The sequence below is a fragment of the Artemia sp. Qi Xiang Cuo genome, chromosome 9 (assembly GCF_049724085.1).
Source record: "Artemia sp. Qi Xiang Cuo chromosome 9, ASM4972408v1, whole genome shotgun sequence".
Lineage (NCBI taxonomy): Eukaryota > Metazoa > Arthropoda > Branchiopoda > Anostraca > Artemiidae > Artemia > Artemia sp. Qi Xiang Cuo.
The window spans coordinates 54,559,255-54,580,648 of record NC_142802.1 but is presented as its reverse complement, the minus strand read 5'-3'; the positions used below and the strand labels follow the sequence as shown (position 1 = coordinate 54,580,648).

The 21,394-nt window shown below is 36.4% G+C and overlaps 1 protein-coding gene across 4 annotated transcripts in view; it reads right to left on the bottom strand.

The window, feature by feature from the left end:
• The window catches only part of Alas (5-aminolevulinate synthase), a 93,377-nt gene that overhangs the window by 22,803 nt on the left and 49,180 nt on the right, over positions 1–21,394 (bottom strand). For 3 of the 4 annotated variants that reach the window (XM_089094718.1, XM_089094717.1, XM_089094719.1), the window contains exons 2-3: positions 10,948–11,130; positions 1,854–1,967 (exon numbers count right to left, since the gene is read on the bottom strand). In XM_089094718.1, the coding sequence (XP_088950844.1) occupies positions 1,854–1,967; positions 10,948–11,110 (277 nt within the window). In that variant the 5' untranslated portion in view covers positions 11,111–11,130. Of the gene's footprint in view, positions 1–1,853; positions 1,968–2,494; positions 2,606–10,947; positions 11,131–21,394 lie in introns of those variants that run through there. The other variant, XM_089094720.1, reaches the window with a different exon arrangement.

Genomic DNA, 21,394 nt, shown 5'->3' with positions numbered 1-21,394 from the left:
GTTTGTTTTGCCAGTGTTTCTCACACAAAATGCTCGCTTCTGACTTGGAATAAATTTTCGAGTTTTTATAGAAGATTCGTTCTACCCTCAAGCCTTTGGCTGCATCAATAATTCATTTTTTCAAGATTCAATCCGAAGGGGTTACAGAACTGACCCAACCCTTTGAAATACGTCCGTGATCTAACCTTTTAAGCGAAACTATGATATCCTCGAGGATATATTTATCTCTCTTGGTAACATATTTTGATAATGTTAATCAATGTTTTCAACTTTAGGGTAACATTTGTTTTCAAAATTAAAAGTCGGGTTTGAGCTTTGCATTTTGTCGCCGAATCGCAACGAGTACCTCCCCCTCCCTTGCAAAAAAGAAAGATAATTTCTGCTTTTCATTGCGGGGAAACTCTAGCATGTTCGTAAACCAGTTGAACAGCTAGACCTATACCCGACAAAAAGCGAATTTAGCATAAGCAACTCACAAAAATTAATCATAATCAATTTCTGTATCAGCTGACAGCATACCTTTTAATCAAGCAGTACACACATTAAGCAACGGAAATTGAATCATTGGTTTACGATTATTGCGTTTTAATTGCGCATGATCTGACAGGGGATGCGATACCACGTTTCTTTGATAGGGATATTTTCGAAATACAAGCTCTCGAAGTTAAGCAACAAAGACTGAATCTACCACTTTCGATCTTTAAAGTATACGACCAGAAAATAATTACAAGGCTAAGTTTCTTTGATAAGCATTCCAGTTTTACAAAAAACAGCTGAGAGCAGTAAACAGACTTCACAGTTCGAACTGAAACAAAGTTTCAGTTGGCACCTGAAACCATATGCTATACTATAATTACTGAAATATCTCTGCAAATCACAAATTTGAAATTAGTGTATGAATGCGTTTAACACAGAGAATTTAAGTTATATTGGATCATTGGCTTTCTGAAAATATCAACAATAGATTTGAACCTTAAAAATGCTGAACATTCCAGTAAACATTAATAGCACTTTCATAGACACAATACCATACACATTATCTTCCTCGGAGGGGCTCCAGAATACTTTAGAGGAAGAATAGAATACGTATATACCCACTCTTCTGAGCGGGTTTAATCATTTTTTTAGGCAATTTCAATTTTTTTCAAAATGGTTCGACTGTGTTTAACAGTAAATCTTTTTTTCTCTCTTTTTAATCAAGAGAACAGGAGTAACACTTACCAAACCTAGACTGTAGATTACAAGCAAACTGCTGCATTCAATTTTTAAAAAAATGGTTCGACTGTGTTTAACAGTAAATCTTTTTTTCTCTCTTTTTAATCAAGAGAACAGGAGCAACACTTACCAAACCTAGACTGTAGATTACAAGCAAACTGCTGCATTCAATTTTTAAAAAAATGGTTCGACTGTGTTTAACAGTAAATCTTTTTTTCTCTCTTTTTAATCAAGAGAACAGGAGCAACACTTACCAAACCTAGACTGTAGATTACAAGCAAACTGCTGCATTCAATTTTTAAAAAAATGGTTCGACTGTGTTTAACAGTAAATCTTTTTTTCTCTCTTTTTAATCAAGAGAACAGGAGCAACACTTACCAAACCTAGACTGTAGATTACAAGCAAACTGCTGCATTCAATTTTTAAAAAAATCTGAACGGACACTTTTACATATAATAATCATTGTTGTTATTGTAGCAGCGATTTGAAGAAATAATCATTGTTGTTATTGTAGTAGCGATTTGAAGTAATAAATGATCATAGGTAAGAACCTGAAAGCTTCAGAAACATTAGAGCTTTTAAACTACCAAAAACAAAAACATGAATATAAAGGGGTAATTAAAGTAACAAAAATCTACCTTCTGTTCGGCTTCCGAGATCAATTATATCTTCTTGGAGAGCTCTACTTGCCTCGCGGATCACTTGCTGATTCCCCGCTGATGTACTGAGAAAGGGACATGAGGCTGGAGAGCCTGAAAAACAACACAGAATGAAGGCGGTCGCCGTTTTTATTCAAGCCAAGCTAAATTTAGTTCAATCACAGCATAATAGTCACAGCAAAATAAATATGCGCTGTTATCAGGGGAAGTTAAGGAAGCGTCTCCAGATATCTGAGACTAGTATATCTGAGACTGAGAATGGTATATTTCATTTTTTATTTTTTTTTTTTTTTTTTTAATAGTGCAGGAGTTCTTGAAAACCAGTGTTTTCAGACAGCTTCGAAAGGCTGTTGACGCATTACAACAGTTCTCCTCTCCAAGCGCAGTACAATATAGCCAACACCCTAAAAACGTGTCAAAAACGAGACACCGTTCCTATACAACCGCTCTTCCCAAAAATTCGCTGTTTTTACGCAGACACAACTTCCTCCTTGTCTTATACGCTTTGCAAAAATAGAGTGGTTAATATTATTATCCAACTGAGGTCATAAACACGAAAAGACAAACAAAATTATGCAGTTCAGCGACCCTTAATCAAACAGAATATATCTGAGAAGAACCTTGATACTTGGTCATCAAGGCAGTTAGTCTTTTCACCAAAACTGGATTCCTAGCAAAAAGGCACATAATTTAAAAAACACCACAGTCTTAAAACATTAACAATGAAGGACAAATGTAAAACTAACTTTTTTACGAGCATTCTGAAACCAGGAAAAAAATATTTATAAGTTTCTTAAATACTTTTTTATTGTCAATCACAAGTACATAAAACATAAAATTTCAAGATCCTGATATGAAATGTTCAAAATAAACATTAGTGACACTATCCATTTCTAAAATTTGAAAGAACACTAAAATGACATGAGGATATTCTTTTTTTTTGCATACGAGTGAAAGCTAAAAATGAAATCAATAATGTATATAATAATTATGATAACAGAGCAACCCAAAAAAGAAGAGGTTACAGAGCAAGGGTGCCCTCAGAATCCTTTCACAAGGGGGAGAGTGGGAAAAAAACAACAATTTGCCCTTAATTATGTTTTAAGTTTAAAATCGGATGTGATGTCATCAGAGAAGTAAGGCCCTAGTGATTGGATGACAAAAACACGTGCATAGTTTTTTTGGTACTTTCCCATTATATGGGGACTTCGGCTATAGACAGTCGGATGAATGCAGTGATGGAGACTCGTAAAGCGGGTAATTGTTATCTAAATTGATCGAAGAGCATGGTTTCTCATTGAATTTACAATATTTAAACTGTTGATTTTTGGGGTTTAGGGGGAGAAAAAGGTGCCTAGGTTAGGTTACGTATTTAATATATGCAATGCTTTACCCCCAACACCCCTAATGTGCAAATATGTAGCCCAAACTTGTTTATAAAATATTATATATACATCCTATTTTATTTTATTTCATTAGCATTAACCAAACTTGACTTTTTAGAAGTGCCTATATAATGAGAAAGTACCGTTTTTTGGTACTTACCTGTTAGCCAGTACATACTCAAGAATTTGGATCTATAAAATCAGACAATAACCAGTTTTGGTAAGGTTAGGCTACATTTTGCCTGCAGTTCCGCTATACTTAGCCCCCCTCCCCCTTGATGACCAAATATACAGCACAAATTATATATATCATATCTATCTCTCAAGTGTCTCAGTTGTTTCAACCCCGTACCTGTAGATCCAAATTATCGAGTTTGTACTGGCTAACAGATAAGTACCATTTTTTAATAATAGCCCTATTTTTTCAGCAAATCAATGTGCTAAAATATTTGATCTTTTGACAGAATACGATTTTATAAAAAATATGATGGCTCTTATGTTAAATCTTGGGCCATTTTTTTTGAAAACATCTTTCTTCAATCTACTCTGATCAGTGGTCTAATCTAAAGACTTTGATGAGATTGTTATCAAAGTTCTCTCACCGATGTTCTATTCGGCAGAAATATCTGATTTTTTGCTAAGATCAGTGAGCTGTAAGATCTTTGCACTTTGATGAAGCAAAAAACGGGGCTAATGCATTCCTATTATCCAAATATTCTTCCTGGCAAACCGGCTTAAGTCTGCACCAATAAGGGGTAAAAATAGTTGAAGATCTAGTTAAAATAACTAGTTAAAAAAATCTTCTATCAGAACATAAAATCTTTAGATTCAGTAGGGCCGTTCTTTTACTCATCTATGTGCTAAGAGCTTACATCATAGGCAGCGCATATTGCGCTGCCTAAGTAAAGAAAGATGTGGGCACAATGTATTATTATTTTTTGTTCGTTGTCTTAGACCAGGACACTTCGTAACGAAGGAGTTGTCGTAGAAACTTCGAAAAGGGCTCATTCGATTGGAAATTGGAGTGGCTAGTGCCACTGCAGTTTTTAATACTCGAAAGTGATTGGAGGGCAACTATCCCCCCATGCCCATCATTCCCCCAAACATATCCAATTCCCCCAAAATTTTGGGATAGCCATTTTGTTCAGCGTAGTTGATTTCCAGATAGAAAATATGTTTTTGAGAAGGGCACTCCCCCACAACCCTCAGGACAAGGGTTTTAAGTTATGAACTAGGGGCATATAAGAACGATGTTGGCACAATGTATTATTTATTATTTTTTCCCTTTAGAGCAGGGCACTGTTCGTATGGAAGAAGTTGTCGTAGAAACTTCAAAAAGGGCTCATTCAACTGAAAATTGGAGTGGCTTGCGCCCTTTTTGATAGTCGAAAGTGATCGGAAAGCAACTAACACCCTTTCCACGCCCACCATTTCCCGAAAATCATCCAATCAAAATTTTGAGATAGCCGTTTTGTTCAGCATAGTTGATTTCCAGATACAAATTATGTTTTTGAGTTATGCCCTGAGTGTTGTAAGTTATACCCTGGGGGCATATAAGGTTTTTATAGAAGGAGTTGTCATAGAAACTTCAAAAAAGGCGTATTCGATTGGAAATTCAAAGGGTTAGTGCCCTTTTTAATAGTCGAAAGTGAAGGAGGGCAACTGACCCCCCTCTCACGCCCACCTTTTCCCCAAACACATCCAATCAAAATTTTGCGATAGCCATTTTATTCAACGTAGTTTTAAGTTCTGAAAATTAGGTCTTTGAGGATGACAACCCCCCCCCAGCCCTCAGGGCAAGGGTTGTAAGTTATGTCCTGGGGGTATATAAGGTTTTTATAGAAAGCTTTGTCGTAAAAATTTCAGAAAGGGCTCATTCAATTGGAAATTGGAATGGCTAGTGCCCTTTTTAATAGTCGAAAGTGATTGGAAGGCAAATAACAATCCTTCAACACCCACTATTTCCCCAAACACATCCAATCACAATTTTGAGATATCTATTTCGTTCCACGCAGTTTAAAGTTTAGGAAATTATACCTTTGAGCAGAACACTCCCCCCACAGTCTTCAGGGCAAGGGTTATAAATTATGCCCTGGGGCCATATAAGGTTTTTATTGAAATCTTTGTCGTAGAAACTTGAAAAAGGGCTCATTCGATTGTAAATTCAAAGGGCTAGTGTCCTTTTTAATAGTTGAAAGTGATTTGAGGGCAACAAGCCCCCCTCTCACGCCCACCGTTTCCCCAAACACATCTAATCAAAAATTTTAGATAGCCAATTTATTCAACGTAGTTGAAAGTTTTGGAAATTAGGTCTTTAAGGATGACGATCCCTCCCCCCCCCCACAGCCCTCAGGGCAAGGATTATAAGTTATGCCTTGGGGGCATATAAGGTTTTTATTGAAAACGTTGTCGTAGAAACTTCAAAAGGACTCATTCAATTGAAAATTGAAAGGGCTAGTGCCTTTTCTAATAGTTGAAAGTGATTGGAGAGCGACTAACGCCCCTCTCACTCCTACCATTTTCCCAAACACATCCAATCAAAATTTGGAGATATCCATTTTGTTCAAGGCAGTCGAAAGTTCTAGAAACTAAGTCTTTTAGGATGATAACCACCTCAGAGCCCTCAGTGCAAGGATTGTTAGTTATGCCCTCGGGGCATATAAAGTTTATATAGAAAGTTGTTGTAGAAATTTCAAAAAGGACTCATTTGATTGGAAATTGAAATTGCCCTTTTAATTTAATAGTCGAAAATGAGTAGAGAGTAATTCACCCCCCCCCCCTGTCACGCCCACCATTTTCCCAAGAACATTCAATCAAAGTTTATAGACAGCCATTTTGTTCAACGTAGTTGAACGCTCTGGAAATCATGTATTTAAGGATGACAAACCCACCAGAGCCCTCAGGGCAATGGTTGTAAGTTATCTCCTGGGGGCATATAAGGTTTATATAGATAGAGTTGTCGTAAAAACTTCAAAAGGGGCTCATTCAGTTAAAAATTGAGAGGGCTTGTGAAGGGCAACTAACCCCCTCCCCCTCCCACCATTACCCAAAACACATCCAATAAAAATTTTCAGTCATTTTGTACAACGTAGTAGAAAGTTCTGGAAATTAAGTCTTTGAGGATTACAGCCCCCCAGCTCTCAGGACAAGGGTTATAAGTTATGCCCTGGGAGCATATAAGGTTTTTATTGAAAGCGTTGCCGTAGAAATTTCAAAAGGGCTCATTTGATTGGAAATTGAAAGGAATAGTGCATTTTTAATAGTTGAAGTGGTTGGAGAGCGAAGAACGCCCCTCTGACGCCCACTAGTTCCCCAAACTCATCCAATCAAAATTTTGAGATAGCCATTTTGTTTAATATAGTTGAAAATTCTAGAGATTAGGTATTCGAGGATGACAACCACCCTAACAGCCCTTAGGGTAAGGGTTGTAATTTATGCCCTGAGGGCATATAAGATGTTTATAGAAAGCGTTGTCGTAGAAATTCAAAAAGGGCTAATTCGATTGGAATTTGAAAGGCCTAGTGCTCTTTTTAATAGTCGACATTGATTGGAAGGCTTGGCATTTTTATAGTAAAGATCGAAGTGGGTACAATGTATTATTTTGTTGTTATTGTTGTTGTTTAGACCAGGGCACTTCGTGGCAAAGAAGTTGTCGAAGGAAAAGAGCTCATTCGATTGGAAATTGAAAGGGCTAGTGCCTTTTTTAATAGTCGAAAGTGATTGGTGGGGGGTGAAACTAATCCTCCTTCCACACCCACCCTCCCATATTCCCATTATGTTTAAAAACTAAAAGTTTCCTTAAGATTAAATAAAAATGCACTTTGTTAATGCTAATCCCCAATAAGGTATCTCAGCAGTATCCAAAGAACGACCGAGGGTATTATGTTCAAACTTTTGGGGCTACTCCTGCTCTTAAAATTTAACCAAATCAAAATAGCGTAAGTGTATCCAAGCTATCAAAGAAAGAAATCAGATTTTTTTGCGAATGGTATCAAGTTTTCCATTTCAGGTCATCTAGAGGAGGTATGAAACTAAATTAAACACTACTATTGTGTCCAGATTTTTAAAAGGGTTCATATTGTTCAAAATTGGTGAAAAATCTTTTCCCGCATACAAAAAGCAGGCCAGTCTATAAATTCTTAAAAAAAACAAAAATACTTGAAACATATCTTTCTTCTTTCCCAGAAATATTATTTCGATATAAAACAAACCAAAATTAATTAAAAAACTTCTTCACAACGCTCGTTTTTCAAGGAACAGTAAAGAACCCCATTAAACAAAAAATAAACAAAAATCAAATAATTTACCAAGCGTGAAACTTCCGCAAATCAGCATCAATAAATAAATGAAACCCAAAACGAACAGAAATTACAATAAATAACCGAGTCAAACTCAAAACGAGCAGAAATTAACATAAGTTGGGCGCAAAACCCGTATGCCTTCCCAAGGCCAAAACATAATTTGCACTTTAGTGAAAAAAATACAAACGAATGTGCATTGTCAGTTTAATATACATATACTGATATTTAGTAACCAAAATGTTAATATTATTTGATTTATTAAAGTTATAAAAGTAAAAACATTTATATTTTTTTCAGTATTTTTTTTTCAGATCTGGATTGAAAAATAGCGAAAGATTCTTTCAAGATTCAAAGAAGAAATCTTGGTACTTTTGTAGAAAGCGGTAAGCGCGCTACAATTGTATTGAAGATCAGATAGGATAAAACCCGGTATTTATACGAGACCCTGTATAAAGATAGGCATTACAAAAGATTTCTCACTCCAGGAACTATATTTAAACTTTAGTTTTTTAAGGTTTAGGGGGACTGAAAGGTACCTAAGTTGGGTTGATTAGGTTAGGTTACGTATTTAATAGATGTTATGCTTTACCCCCACCCCCTTTTGTACAAATATATATAGCCCAAATTTGTTTCTGAACTATTATATTTTCATCCTATTTTGTTTTATTTCATTAGCGTTAACGAAATTTCACTTTTCACGCGCTTACTGCTTTCTACAAAAGTACCAAAGTCTTTTATTGAAACTATAAATTCCGTTTTTTACTTTCCTTTTATTTCAGACTTAAACGAAAACGGGATTCAATTTGAACCAAAAAATTTTTGGAGACATCTCAAGACCAAGCTCGATGCAGAGCATACCAGGGACGGATCCAAGATATTTTTAGGGGGGATAGGTTGATCCGATAAAAAAAAATTAGGGTGGGGGCGCAAAATAGGCTGATCCGATAAACTTGCGTTAGGAGCAAGTTTAATTAACGCAAACTTGAGTTAATTAAGTCAATTACACTACTTTAGACTACGCTAGGGGGGGGTACCCCCTGGATCCGCCACTGGAGCATACAAGCAAGCGTTCTTCTTTCGAAAAGACAACACTTCTTTTTTATCCCCTGCAACGTCGAGAGCGAAAAAAAGGTTGTTTTAAATAGCTTTTGTAAACCCAAAAATAAGGTTATGCTTTTATCTGTAGCTGTTTATCATACAGTTATCTGCAACATCCGGAAATAGTTCATAGTTAAATAGCTCCTTGGAAATGTTCTGTCTATTTGCATATTCAGCGACTCACAAGTCTCTCGAGACTCACTGAAGGCATTTTAGGTCAAGTTAAAGTGAGATGCTATTCGATGTCAGATCTATGCATATGAATTTAAATTTTTGGCAATTCAAAAATAACCAGAATGTTAAGTCATCTCCAAAAGTACCTACATTCACTGATGAAATATGTTAACATCAAAGCAGCAAATATGCGCATGATTTTGACGTACGCTGTTTCAAGTAAATACAATATTCAAAACTAACTAAACAGATTTAGATTATCATTCTAGGTTTTTAGTAAGTTTCTACTCCCCAAAAATTCGTTCGAATAAATCCAGTTCACGTAAATTCACATATATAGTAAACAGTAATACGATGGCACACCTTAATGAGCCACTCTTGACCCCACATAAAATAGTTTAGTGGGCATGGGCATTTCTAAATCACTTTGCATAAGATGATATTAAGAGTCAGAAAATAGCTTTCATTACTTTTTTTTTACATTTATAACTATAATGTAAAATTATTTATTATGATGTAAAATCATAAAATGATAAACAAAAAGATCCAAAATACCCTCAGTCGGCCTTTAAACGCCTTCTTAAATGTTGCTAGTGGTATGTTGAACGTGCCAATCCTGAGCTAATTTGCAAACTAAAAGACAAACATATCATTCGGTTCACCTCCAAGGCTCTTTCCAAATATGGTAATTGCTACAATCAAGATCAACCCCCCCCCCCCTCACCGAATCCTAGGATGTAGCCATAGGCTGCATACAAAAGTTTGTTGATTTTGTTGGTTAGCATTATATTTTGTACCTATTTCTTATGAACAGTATATTCATAATGCCAATTAGAATGGAAAAAAAACATTATCAGCAAACTATTACATATAGCTTAGGGCTAAATACATGGGCGCCAATAAGAAGGAGGGGCAAAAGTGGCACCACCCCCTGGCCAAATGACGCTGCCTTATATGTATTTTTGTTTAGATTTCTATTATACAATTAGACCCCGGCACCGTGCCAATAAGGGAAAGTCGGCAGCGGGGGGGGGGGCAAAAAATAGCAGCAGTAGTGTGCCGCTGTTGCGATCATTGTTGACCACAAAATTTTTGTTTCGATCAGTCTTTCTCAAATCCTAGCTTTAATTTACATCAGCTTTCGGCCTATTCAGAGTTAGAAACTTTGCGAGTCGCTGCCTGGACGCTGGTCTTCTTCGTTATTCATCAAGAGAGGTAGAAATCTGGTAGAAACGAAATGGCTGTGGCATTTCAGAACCCTTGCATAATAGTTGAAATATCTAACAACTATGTATTCCTAACAAAGTTAATTATCAAAATTAGTAGTATTTTTTTTTATTAAGCGACCGTCACCATCGAGAAGAACTGAAGAGTTGAAGAAGAGAGGCGTTTGTTCCCTCGAAATATTCGCTTTGTTATGTTTTTTCAGTATTTTCATTTGGCCTTTATAAACCGCATTTTTGCTCGTTTTTCTTTCTTTATGGTATACGGCTTTGTGACAGTAAATTATTCTTGGGTATTTTCCTTTGTCCAATAGACCATTTCAAGCCAGGATCTATCTTTTTAAGTATCTTTCACATGTAGCCATGACTTGGATCCACTTAAAAAAAAGAAAAGACGTATAATAGCTAGAAAAGTAAAAAAAAATCCATGGACTTAGAATGATGACAAAAAATAGGCTACAAATTACGTCTATAAGAAAGAACGCTCTGTGCCAAGAAATAATTATGAATTTTTTCTTTCTATATCAAAATCATTGATTAATATGCTTATTAAACTACCTTATCTTAGTTTCTCCGGAGCCATTGGTGGCGCATAGGGCGTCGACGATGAAGCCTTATCAAACTAGTTATCAAACTACGCTAATGACTTATTTACAATCACTAATTTCAACACAATCAAAAATGTATCAATTAGTGATGCAAATGATTGACAAATTAAAATCTACTCTGTGTCATAGGACTTTTATATACTGTATTTCATTCAATAAACGTCAGATATTCGAAATTCAATCTTACTTTATGGTCTAGAAAAAACAAAAATAGGATGGAAATAGAAAAAAAAACTAAAATTCGGGTAGTACACCAATCAAAGCCATTTATAATAGAATTTTACCGGTAGATGATCGGGATGAGGCATCGACGACAGAATTATCTGGTGTAGAAGAAGATACATGTCGGGCAACAAAAGGACAATATTCCCCGAAGTTTTTCAACAGAGCTGATCCATTACTTCTAAAAAACGACGTAGAAAATCGCGATACAAATGGGCAAGGCATATTAACAATAGCGGCAGCACCTAAAAATGAATCGCAAAATAGATTAGATCACATAATGAATCACAAAATGAGTCATAATTTTAACAATAGCAGCAGCACCTAAAAGTGAATCACAAAATAGATTAGATCACATAATGAATCACAAAATGAGTCATAATTTTAACAATAGCAGCAGCACCTAAAAGTGAGCCACAAAATAGATCAGATCACATAATGAATCACAAAATGAGTCATAATTTTAACAATAGCAGCAGCACCTAAAAGTGAATCACAAAATAGATTAGATCACATAATGAATCACAAAATGAGTCAAAATTTTAACAATAGCGGCAGCACCTAAAAATGAATCGCAAAATAGATTAGATCACATAATGAATCACAAAATGAGTCATAATTTTAACAATAGCAGCAGCACCTAAAAGTGAATCACAAAATAGATTAGATCACATAATGAATCACAAAATGAGTCAGAATTTTAACAATAGCGGCAGCACCTAAAAATGAATCGCAAAATAGATTAGATCACATAATGAATCACAAAATGAGTCATAATTTTAACAATAGCAGCAGCACCTAAAAGTGAATCACAAAATAGATTAGATCACAAAATTATTCATGAATCACATCATTATTCATGATCACATAATGAGTCACAATTTTGACAATAGCGGCAGCACCTACAAATGAATCGCAAAATAGATTAGATCATATAATGAATCACAAAATGAGTCACAATTTTAACAATAGCAGCAGCACCTAAAAGTGAATCACAAAATAGATTACACAATGAATCCCAAAATGAGTCACAATATTAACAATAGCAGCAGCACCTAAAAATGAATCACAAAATAGAAAAGTACGGTATTCAAATCGTCAGATACGAGTAAACCTGTATAATCCACAATGGAGCGGATTACCGCCTAAGGAGTGCGCATATGGGTAGTCAGAAATACCGCCTTGTTTTTTTTTGTGGTCGTCGACAATATATATATAAACTGAGCAACCAGAAGGTGGACTAGGAGGGTCTATATTAATTGAATCTATTGGAGTCTTGGATCACTATGAATCTTTGATCCTTATTCTGATCAAATAACAAAATAATCGGCCTTCTGATCTGATCAGTTAAGATCTGTCCTCATGCACAGCTAACTAGTTATCAGGCACCAATGCCTAGATATTTCAGTTCATCAAGGCGTCTTATAGAAGACCACAAATTGGGAATCAGTTCGGCTGTCCTCTGCCAAAACTGAGTATCTACACAAAATTCAATTTTGAGTTAAGGATGGACCACCCCTAATCTTAACACGGCGAAGTCCGACTTTTTCTATCCGCTATAGTTTTTCTATCCGGATATCCGAGATACCACCTAGTATCTACACTGATAAAAACGTATGTTACCGGTTTTCCACAGCCAAAACCTATACACATACTAGAATTGTAAAACCTAGTATCTATATCCAGCAGAAAAAAGGATGGCAAAACCTAGTATCTGCGGCGAAAGCCGAGCAGGCGAAACCAAGTATCTACGGATTTCGCGAAACAACAGCAACGTTTCATCCCAATCTTCACTTTCTTCTGTTTACTTTTTGGCAAGACGAATAATGAAGTCTGAAGAATAATTAAGGGTTTTAGTAATAGTAGAGAAGTGCTTTCGAGACTGGCAGTGCAAATAGCAAAGGAAAGAGCTGAAAATAGAAATGCAGAGCAAGTAAAACTTGTATTTTTGTGTCTGACTGAACCTGACTTACAGGGGGGCTACAATATTCACAGGTTCAATTTATGTAGTCTATGTTAGAGAGAAATACTGACTTCAAGTAGAGGACCAGGCTTATACATACAACCCTAGTCTACATACATATAGTCTACAACCCTAGACTCAAATGGCTTTCTTCCATTCAGTATTTCTTAAGATATTTCAGGATTTTGAACCTGTGAAGCACATGAACCATAGTAGTTCTCCTGTAGTAGACCAGACCTTGATAAAAAGAAGAGTGAGCTAACTTGCGTTGAATAAAAAATCCATGGCAAGCAAGCGTATTGGCAAAAGGACCAAAAATTTGCAATTTTTTTTAAACCAAAAATGGTGGTACCTTTCGACAGTTAGATCCTCATTACATAAAATTAATTTAAAAAAACTTTCCGAAAAATAAGTTTTTCAAAGAAAAGTCGCAATAACTGAAAAGTAGGCCATTTTAAACCTAAGCTCTGGAGATACAAATACCTTTTAAAATTCAAACTCAAAACGACCAGAAATTACTATTAAAGAATAAATGAAACCCAAAAACGAACAGAAATTAAATAAACAATCATAGCAAAAAACATACATCAAGTAATAATATAAATGGATAAATAGATCTTAAAGCGAGTAATGCTTAGATTGAATATGGAAATCAAGCTTAAAACGAAAAAAAATTGCTATTAAAGAATAAATGAAACTTAAAACTAACAGAAATTAAATAAACAATCAATGCGAACAAACATACAATATACATTAATGTAAATGAATAAATAAATCTTAAAACGAGTGAAACTTAAATTGAATATGCAAATCAAGTTTGAATCGAATAAAAATAACTACAAACAAGGGTTTGGGTATCGCCTCACTGCAGAAGCCTAAAACCTACTGCGTCATTGGCGCCTTACTGAAAACTATACGAGTCTGGAACAGTCTTGGAAAGTATAAACAAAATCAAATTGAGTATTAGATATATAATGATATTAAGTGTTGAAAGATCCATCAGTTCAAGATTTTTTTTTTCATTGTAATTTTTGTTTTCATTTTCAATGCTGTAAGAACCGGAAAAGAATAAATTTGTAATATACGAGTAATTCGTTTTCAGTGAAGCGCCACTGACGCAGAAGCCTATAGGTTTTTACAGTTAAAGAAGGGGGCAGTATCCAAATTTTGCTTGTAGTGAAACTATATTTGTCTTGACCAATCTTGAAAAGAACTAATAAATTAAACTGAATATTTGATGTATAATGATATTAATTGCTGAAAGCTCATCAGTTCAAAATTTTACTGTAATTTTAATATTTATTTTCAATATTAAGCACAAAAGAAAACATTTGTAATATAATTCGTTTTCAGTAAAGCGCCGATGACACAGTAGGTCTTAGGCTTCTGCAGTGCGGCGATACCCAAACTCTTGTTTGTAGTTATTTTTATTCGATTCAAACTTGATTTGCATATTCAATTTAAGTTTCACTCGTTTTAAGATTTATTGATTCATTTACATTAATATATATTGTATGTTTGTTTGCATTGATTGTTTATTTAATTTCTGTTCGTTTTAACTCTCACTTATGCTTCAATGGGAAACTGTTATTCTTCGTTTCAAGCTACATTTTCATGTCCAGCCGACGTATTCCTTAATATAAGATTTATCTATATATAAACGTTATCACTTTTCGTATGTTTTTTGCTGAGATTCCTTACATTCTTTCTGACTATGTTCGGTTATATTTATTATATAGTTATTTCTGGTCATTTTGAGTTTTGTATTTTAACAGGTATTTGTATCTACTGAGCTTAAGTTTAAAATGGCCTTTACTTTTCTTTGAAAAACTTATTTTTCGGAAAGTTTTTTTTTAATTAATTTTTGTTCGTTTTTGATTGCAAAAAGTTTCAAGTTTTTATGGCATGGGGGGGGGGCTTGCTGTCCGATTATTCTTGACTTTAAAAAACGGATCAAGAACTTTCAATTTAAATCAAATGAGGTTTTTTTCAAAGTCTATGCGATTACCTTATTGATAAAAACCTTATATATGAACAGCTTGCGGACAGCGATTGACAACAATGAATGGACTGAAAAAAATAGCTGCAATAAGGGGTTTTAGACCATTTCACTTGCTGACACAAAGGGATCACGACTGTTTGGAATTGACTTTAATAGGATTTTGTGTGCCAAAGCAATTTTGCTTCTATCACAATGTTTGTATTTTAACCTTATAACTGGATAATTATAATTGATTCCCTATGTGTTCTTCCCATACAAAACTTCACCTTATTAAAGTATTTGGGGTGGGGGTGCCGTACTTGGCATAAAGAAGAAAACTTTATCGTAGACAGTAGGAGAGGGGGAGGGTGAGGTTGGAGACTCATCCAATACGAGGTGGAACTGCACTTATCTCCTCCCTTCCCGATTTAGGACATTAGACAAGGTGCATAGAGCTGTAGGATGTTGGACCGTTTGAGTTGTGGAAGACGTTAAAATACTCAAAAATACTTTATATTATCAGTTATTGCAGAATTGATTTCAGATACTCTGAAATGGTAAGCTCCCTGGCCCATAATGTGGGTGAATCTCAACTCATAATATGCAATTTTGATTAATTGTTCCGTCTTTTGTACATGTATTATTCTATATATGTTATTTTGAGTTATAATTTTATCGCATTGCGTTCATTTTTAAGCCTTCAGATAAAAACTGAAACCTAAGCGTAGACAGAGGTGGGGGGAAGTCTCCCCCCTCACATTCATAATTCGGCCTTAGAGAAAGAAGTACAAATGAAAAAATCTGTCTTTTGAAAATGTCTTTTTACAAGAGACACGTACAAAGCCGTCTAAAGCAAACTTAATTGCCATACTTGAAATCTCCATTGATTTTTTATTCCCCCTACATTCAGACGTAAAATTTAGAACGTTATCGATGGGTTTAGTCGTCCCCTCACTGAATAATTCACATTTGGAAAACCCACCCCTCGGAAATTCCCCCCCCCCCCTCAAAGAACATTTTCTTTTCCTGCTGATAATTACCCGCGTTAGATTCCACCCAGCAGAAATGTATTTATTAATTAACATTAATATCAGCACTAAATTTATTTATTAATTTACATTAAAATCTATTTTATGTTTGTTTGCATTCATTGTTTATTTAATGATTGTTTGATTGTTTATGCCCAAGGGCATAACTTACAACGCCTACCACCGGGCCCTGGTGGGCTGGGTCGACACCGGAGTTTTTTTTTGTTATCAGAACTTTGAACTATTTTAACAAAATGTCTATCTCAAATTTGTTATCTGATGCATCTAGGGCGTGGAGGAGGGGGGGATAGTTACCCTCCAATCTCTTTTGAATCTTAAAAAGTGAACAAGAACTTTCATTTTTCAGTCAAATGAGCCCTCTCTAAACTTTATACGAGCATCCCTTCCATAAGAAATAATGGGAAAGATTCGGAGAATTCTTAAATTACAAACCTTGCCCTGAGGGCTGTGGGGGAGTTGTCATCCTCAAAGACCTAATTTCCAAAACTTAAAACTAAGTTTAATATAATGACTGTCTAAAAATTATGATTGGATGTGTTTGGGAAAAAGGTGGGCGTGAGAGGGGGGTTAGTTGTCCTCAAATCACTTTCGACTATTAAAAAGGACACTATCCCTTTGAATTTCCAATCGAATGAGCCTTTTTTGAAGCTTCTACGACACCGCCTTCTAAACCCTTGCTTTAAACCCTTGCCTTGAGGGTTAAGGGGGAGTGTCCTCCTCAAAAACATATTTTCTATCTTGAAATCAACTACGCTGAACAAAATGACTACCTCAAAATTTTGATTGGATGTGTTTGGGGGAATGCTGGGCGTGGGGGGGGGGGCTAGGTGCCCACCAATCACTTTCGTCTATTAAAAAGGGCACAGCCCTCAGGGCAAGGGTTGTAAGTTATGCCCTGGGGGCATATAAGGTTTTGTATAGACAACACATAAACTTCAGAGAGGGCTCATTTGATTGGAAATTGAAATTTAAATTACAACCCTTGCCCTGAGGGCTGTGGGGGAGTTGTCATCCTCAAAGACCTAATTTCCAGAACTTCAAAGGGCTAGGAAATAAAATGGATGTCTCAAAATTTTGATTGGATGTATTTGGGGAAAAGATGGGCATGAGAGGGGTGTTAGTTGCCCTCAACTCACGTTTGACCATTAAAAAGGGGACAATCCCTTTGAACTTTCAATTGAATGAGCTTTTTTTTAAGTTTCTAAGATAAGACTTCCTTTTACAACGTTATATACCCCTACGGCATAACTTACAACCCTTGCCCTGAGCGTTTTGGGGAGTTTCCTCCTCAAAAACATATTTTCTATCTGGAAATCAACTATGCTGAACAAAATGGCTATCCCAAAATTTTGATTGGATGTCTTTGGGGGAATGATGGGCGTGGGGGGGGGGGCTAGTTGCCCTTTAATCACTTCCGACTATAAAAAGAGGCACTAGCCCTTTTGATTTCTAACCGAATGAGTCTTTTTTGAATTTTCTACGACAATGCCTTCCATAAAAACCTTGTATGCCCCTAGGGCATAACTTACAACCCTTGCCCTGAGGGTTGTGGGGGATTGTTCTCCTCAAAAAAATTTTTCTATGTGGAAATTAACTACGCTGAACAAAATGGCTATATCAAAATTTTGATTGGATGTGTTTGGGGGAATGATGGGCGTGGGGGGGCTATTTGCCCTCCAATCACTTTCGACTATTAAAAAGGGCACTATCCCTTTGAATTTCCAATCAAATGAGCCTGTTTTGAAGTTTCTACGACAACACCTTCTATAAAAACGTTATATACCCCCAGGGCATAACTTAAAACCCTTACCCTGAAGGTTGAGGGGGAGTGTCCTCCTCAAAAATATGTTTTCTCTCAGGAAATCAACTACGCTGAACAAAATGGCTATCTCAAAATTTTTAGGGGTGGGTGTTAGGGAAATTATGGGCGTGGGGGGGGGGGCCATGTGCCATCCAGTAACTTTTAACTATTAAAAAAGATACTAGCACTTTGGATTTCAAAACGAATGGTCCTTTATTAAATTTTCTACAACAACACCTTCAATAAAAAATTTATATGCCCCCAGGGCATAACTTAAAAGTCTTGCCCTGAGGTTTGTGGGGGAGTATCCTCCTCAAAAATATATTTTCTGTCTGGAAATCAACTACGCTGAACAAAATGGCTAACTCAAAATTTGGATTGGATGTGTTTTGGGGAATGATGGGCGTGGGGGGGCTAGTTGCCCTCGTCATTTTCGACTATTAAAAGGACACTAGAACTCTCGATTTCAAATCGAATGAACACCCTTTGAAGTTTCTACGACAACTCCTGCTATAAAAACCTTATATTCCCCCAGGGCATAACTTAAAACCCTTGCCCTGAGGGATTGAGGGGGAGTGTCCTCCTCAAAAATATATTTTCTATCTGGAAATCAACTACGCTGAACAAAATGGCCATCTAAAAATTTTGATTGGATGTGTTTGGGGAAATGATGGTCGTGGGGGGGGGGGGGCTAGTTGCCCTCCAATCACTTTCGACGATTAAAAAGGGCACATCGAGGGAGCCTGTTTTGAAGTTTCTACGACAACACCTTCTATAAAAACTTTATATGCCCCCAGGGCATAACTTAAAAGTCTTGCCCTGAGGTTTGTGGGGGAGTGTCCTCCTCAAAAATATATTTTCTATCTGGTAATCACCTACGCTGAACAAAATGGCTATCTCAAAATTTTGATTGGATGTGTTTTGGGGAATGATGGGCGTGGGGGGGGCTAGTTGCCCTCGTCATTTTTGACTATTAAAAAGGACACTAGAACTCTTGATTTCCAATCGAATGAACACCCTTTGAAGTTTCTACGACAACGGCTGCTATAAAAACCTTATATTCCCCCAGGGCATAACTTAAAACCCTTGCCCTGAGGGTTGAGGGGGAGTGTCCTCCTCAAAAACATATTTTCTATCTGGAAATCAACTACGCTGAACAAAATGGCCATCTAAAAATTTTGATTGGATGTGTGTGGGGACATGATGGTCGTGGGGGGGGGCTAGTTGCCCTCCAATCACTTTCGACTATTAAAAAGGGCACATCGAGTGAGCCTGTTTTGAAGTTTCTACGACAACGCCTTCTATAAAAACTTTATATGCCCCCAGGGCATAACTTACAACTCTTGCCCTGAAGGTTGTGAGGGAGTGTCCTCCCCAAAAATATATTTTCTATCTGGTAAACAACTACGCTGAACGAAATGTCTATCTCACAATTTTGATTGGATGTGTTTTGGGGAATGATGGGCGTGGGGGGGGGCTAGTTGCCCTCGTCATTTTCGACTATTAAAAAGGACACTAGAACTCTTGATTTCCAATCGAATGAACACCCTTTGAAGTTTCTACGACAACGCCTTCTATAAAAACCTTATATTCCCCCAGGGCATAACTTAAAACCCTTGCCCTGAGGGATTGAGGGGGAGTGTCCTCCTCAAAAACATATTTTCTATCTGGAAATCAACTACGCTGAACAAAATGGCCATCTAAAAATTTTGATTGGATGTGTTTGGGGAAATTATGGTCGTGGGGGGGGGCGAGGTGCCGTCCAATAAATGTTGACTTTCTGTAAAGATCACTAGCCCTTTGAAATTTCCAATCGAATGAGCCTGTTTTGAAGTTTCTACGACAACGCCTTCTATAAAAAACCTTATATGCCCCAGGGCATAACTTAAAACTTTTGCCGTGAGAGTTGCGGGGGAGTGTCCTCCTCAAAAATATATTATCTATCTGGAAATCAACTACGCTGAACAAAATGGCTATCTCAAAATTTTGATTGGATGTGTTTGGGGGATTGACGGGCGCGGGGGGTTGGAGAGCTAGTTGCCCTCCAATCATTTTCGAGCAATAAAAAGGGCACTAGAACTCCCGATTTCCAATTGAATGGGCCCCCTTTGAAGTTTCTACGACGACCCCTTCCATATGAAGTGCCTCTGGGAAAAAAAAAATAATAAATAAATAAATAATAAAACACTGGAGCCGTATGGTTTTTACTATAGGCAATGCTACAGCGTTGCCTCTGATACTCTTATCACCGAAACAATGATTTTTTTTCCAATGCTGCAAGATTCTGTTTCCTGTAAGAAGCCAGGTGCGTGAAATTATTCAATGCGTCCGACATTCAAACCATTATAGAAATATAACAGACCACAAGAAAATGCATCAAATATTACTTTCATACTAACTGAACAATGTGTTCTGAAAGCTTTTTCTTAATCTCTTAAATTGTCTTCCATTTTTTAGTGTCTCTTCTGCAAAGGACAAAGAGGATAATGTTAAACAAGCATAGATATACTATACAGATTTCCAATTTACCTTAGCAGGGACAAATTTCTTGTTTTGGTGTTTAGTCATTGCAGATTTGCGGTTTTAAATCACATTTGAATTTACGCTGTAACTTTTTGAATTCTTTAGTGCGCGGGCGAGGCCATCTGTTATTCCTTGTTAACCCAATTCGACAATAGAACCCAGACAGTATTTTTTTTTTTTTTTTGGCTATTTTTGAAGTTAAATTTAAAGGTATGAAAAAAATTTCGACATAAAAATTGAAACTCATGATTCCTTGGTAAAATCCATGCTTTCAGGTAAAATCCATGTTTTTTAATAAGATATCCATGGCATTTCAAATATCCATGGCACGGGTGAACAAATCCATGTAAACATGGATAAATCCATGGTGGTGGCAACCCTAATCGTGGGTACAGCAATCTCATCCCTAAGCAATAAAAACTACTTTTTCGAGTATATCCTACAAAACAACTGGTTTCACATTCCATCTCCAGATTTGGTTTGTTTGTTTGTATTTTGTATGTTACTCAAAGATTTCTTCCGTTTTTTGGTTTCAGCGATTCGGGGTTGCTTTTGCGCTAAGCTGAAATCATCTTATATTCCATTTATATTATGCTCCAGTCAGGTCTTACTCTTTCCATTAGTTGGAGAATTTCTGATAAATCTCAGCAGATGTCTCAATATTTGCCTTCATGTGCAGCATTAGTATCCCAAGCCGCAAAGGTTTGAATCCTGTCTGCAAATTTTTTTTGGCTTTTCGAAAAGGCTAAGAACTCAAGAAAACACTGATGTTGAGTTTTTACAATTGGAGGTGCTGGCTCACTACAGCCTCTAGGAATTTTCGCAAAAATTTATGAATCCAGAACAAAAAAAATATCTGCATTAGACAATGTAAAAGACAAATTATGTATTTCCTATTTTAAGTTTGGTCAAGCAGCTGTAGGCAGTGATGCAGTCGTCGGACAACCTACTGCTGTAAGAAGCTCAGCTGAGCAGACGACACCATGCAAAGACGCCCAGATTGACAAAGACCCTTCTGTTAATGAATCTGAAGTTCCAGTGTTTCATGAATTGCAATCATTATTCACTAATGATGTCTCTGAAATAGAACCATTTGTGCCAATTGACACACCATGTAGCGGAGTGACTGAAACTCTTGTAGTCAATGAACAGATCAGTAATAGTGACATTTTGAGGAATGCCAGTAGTTATG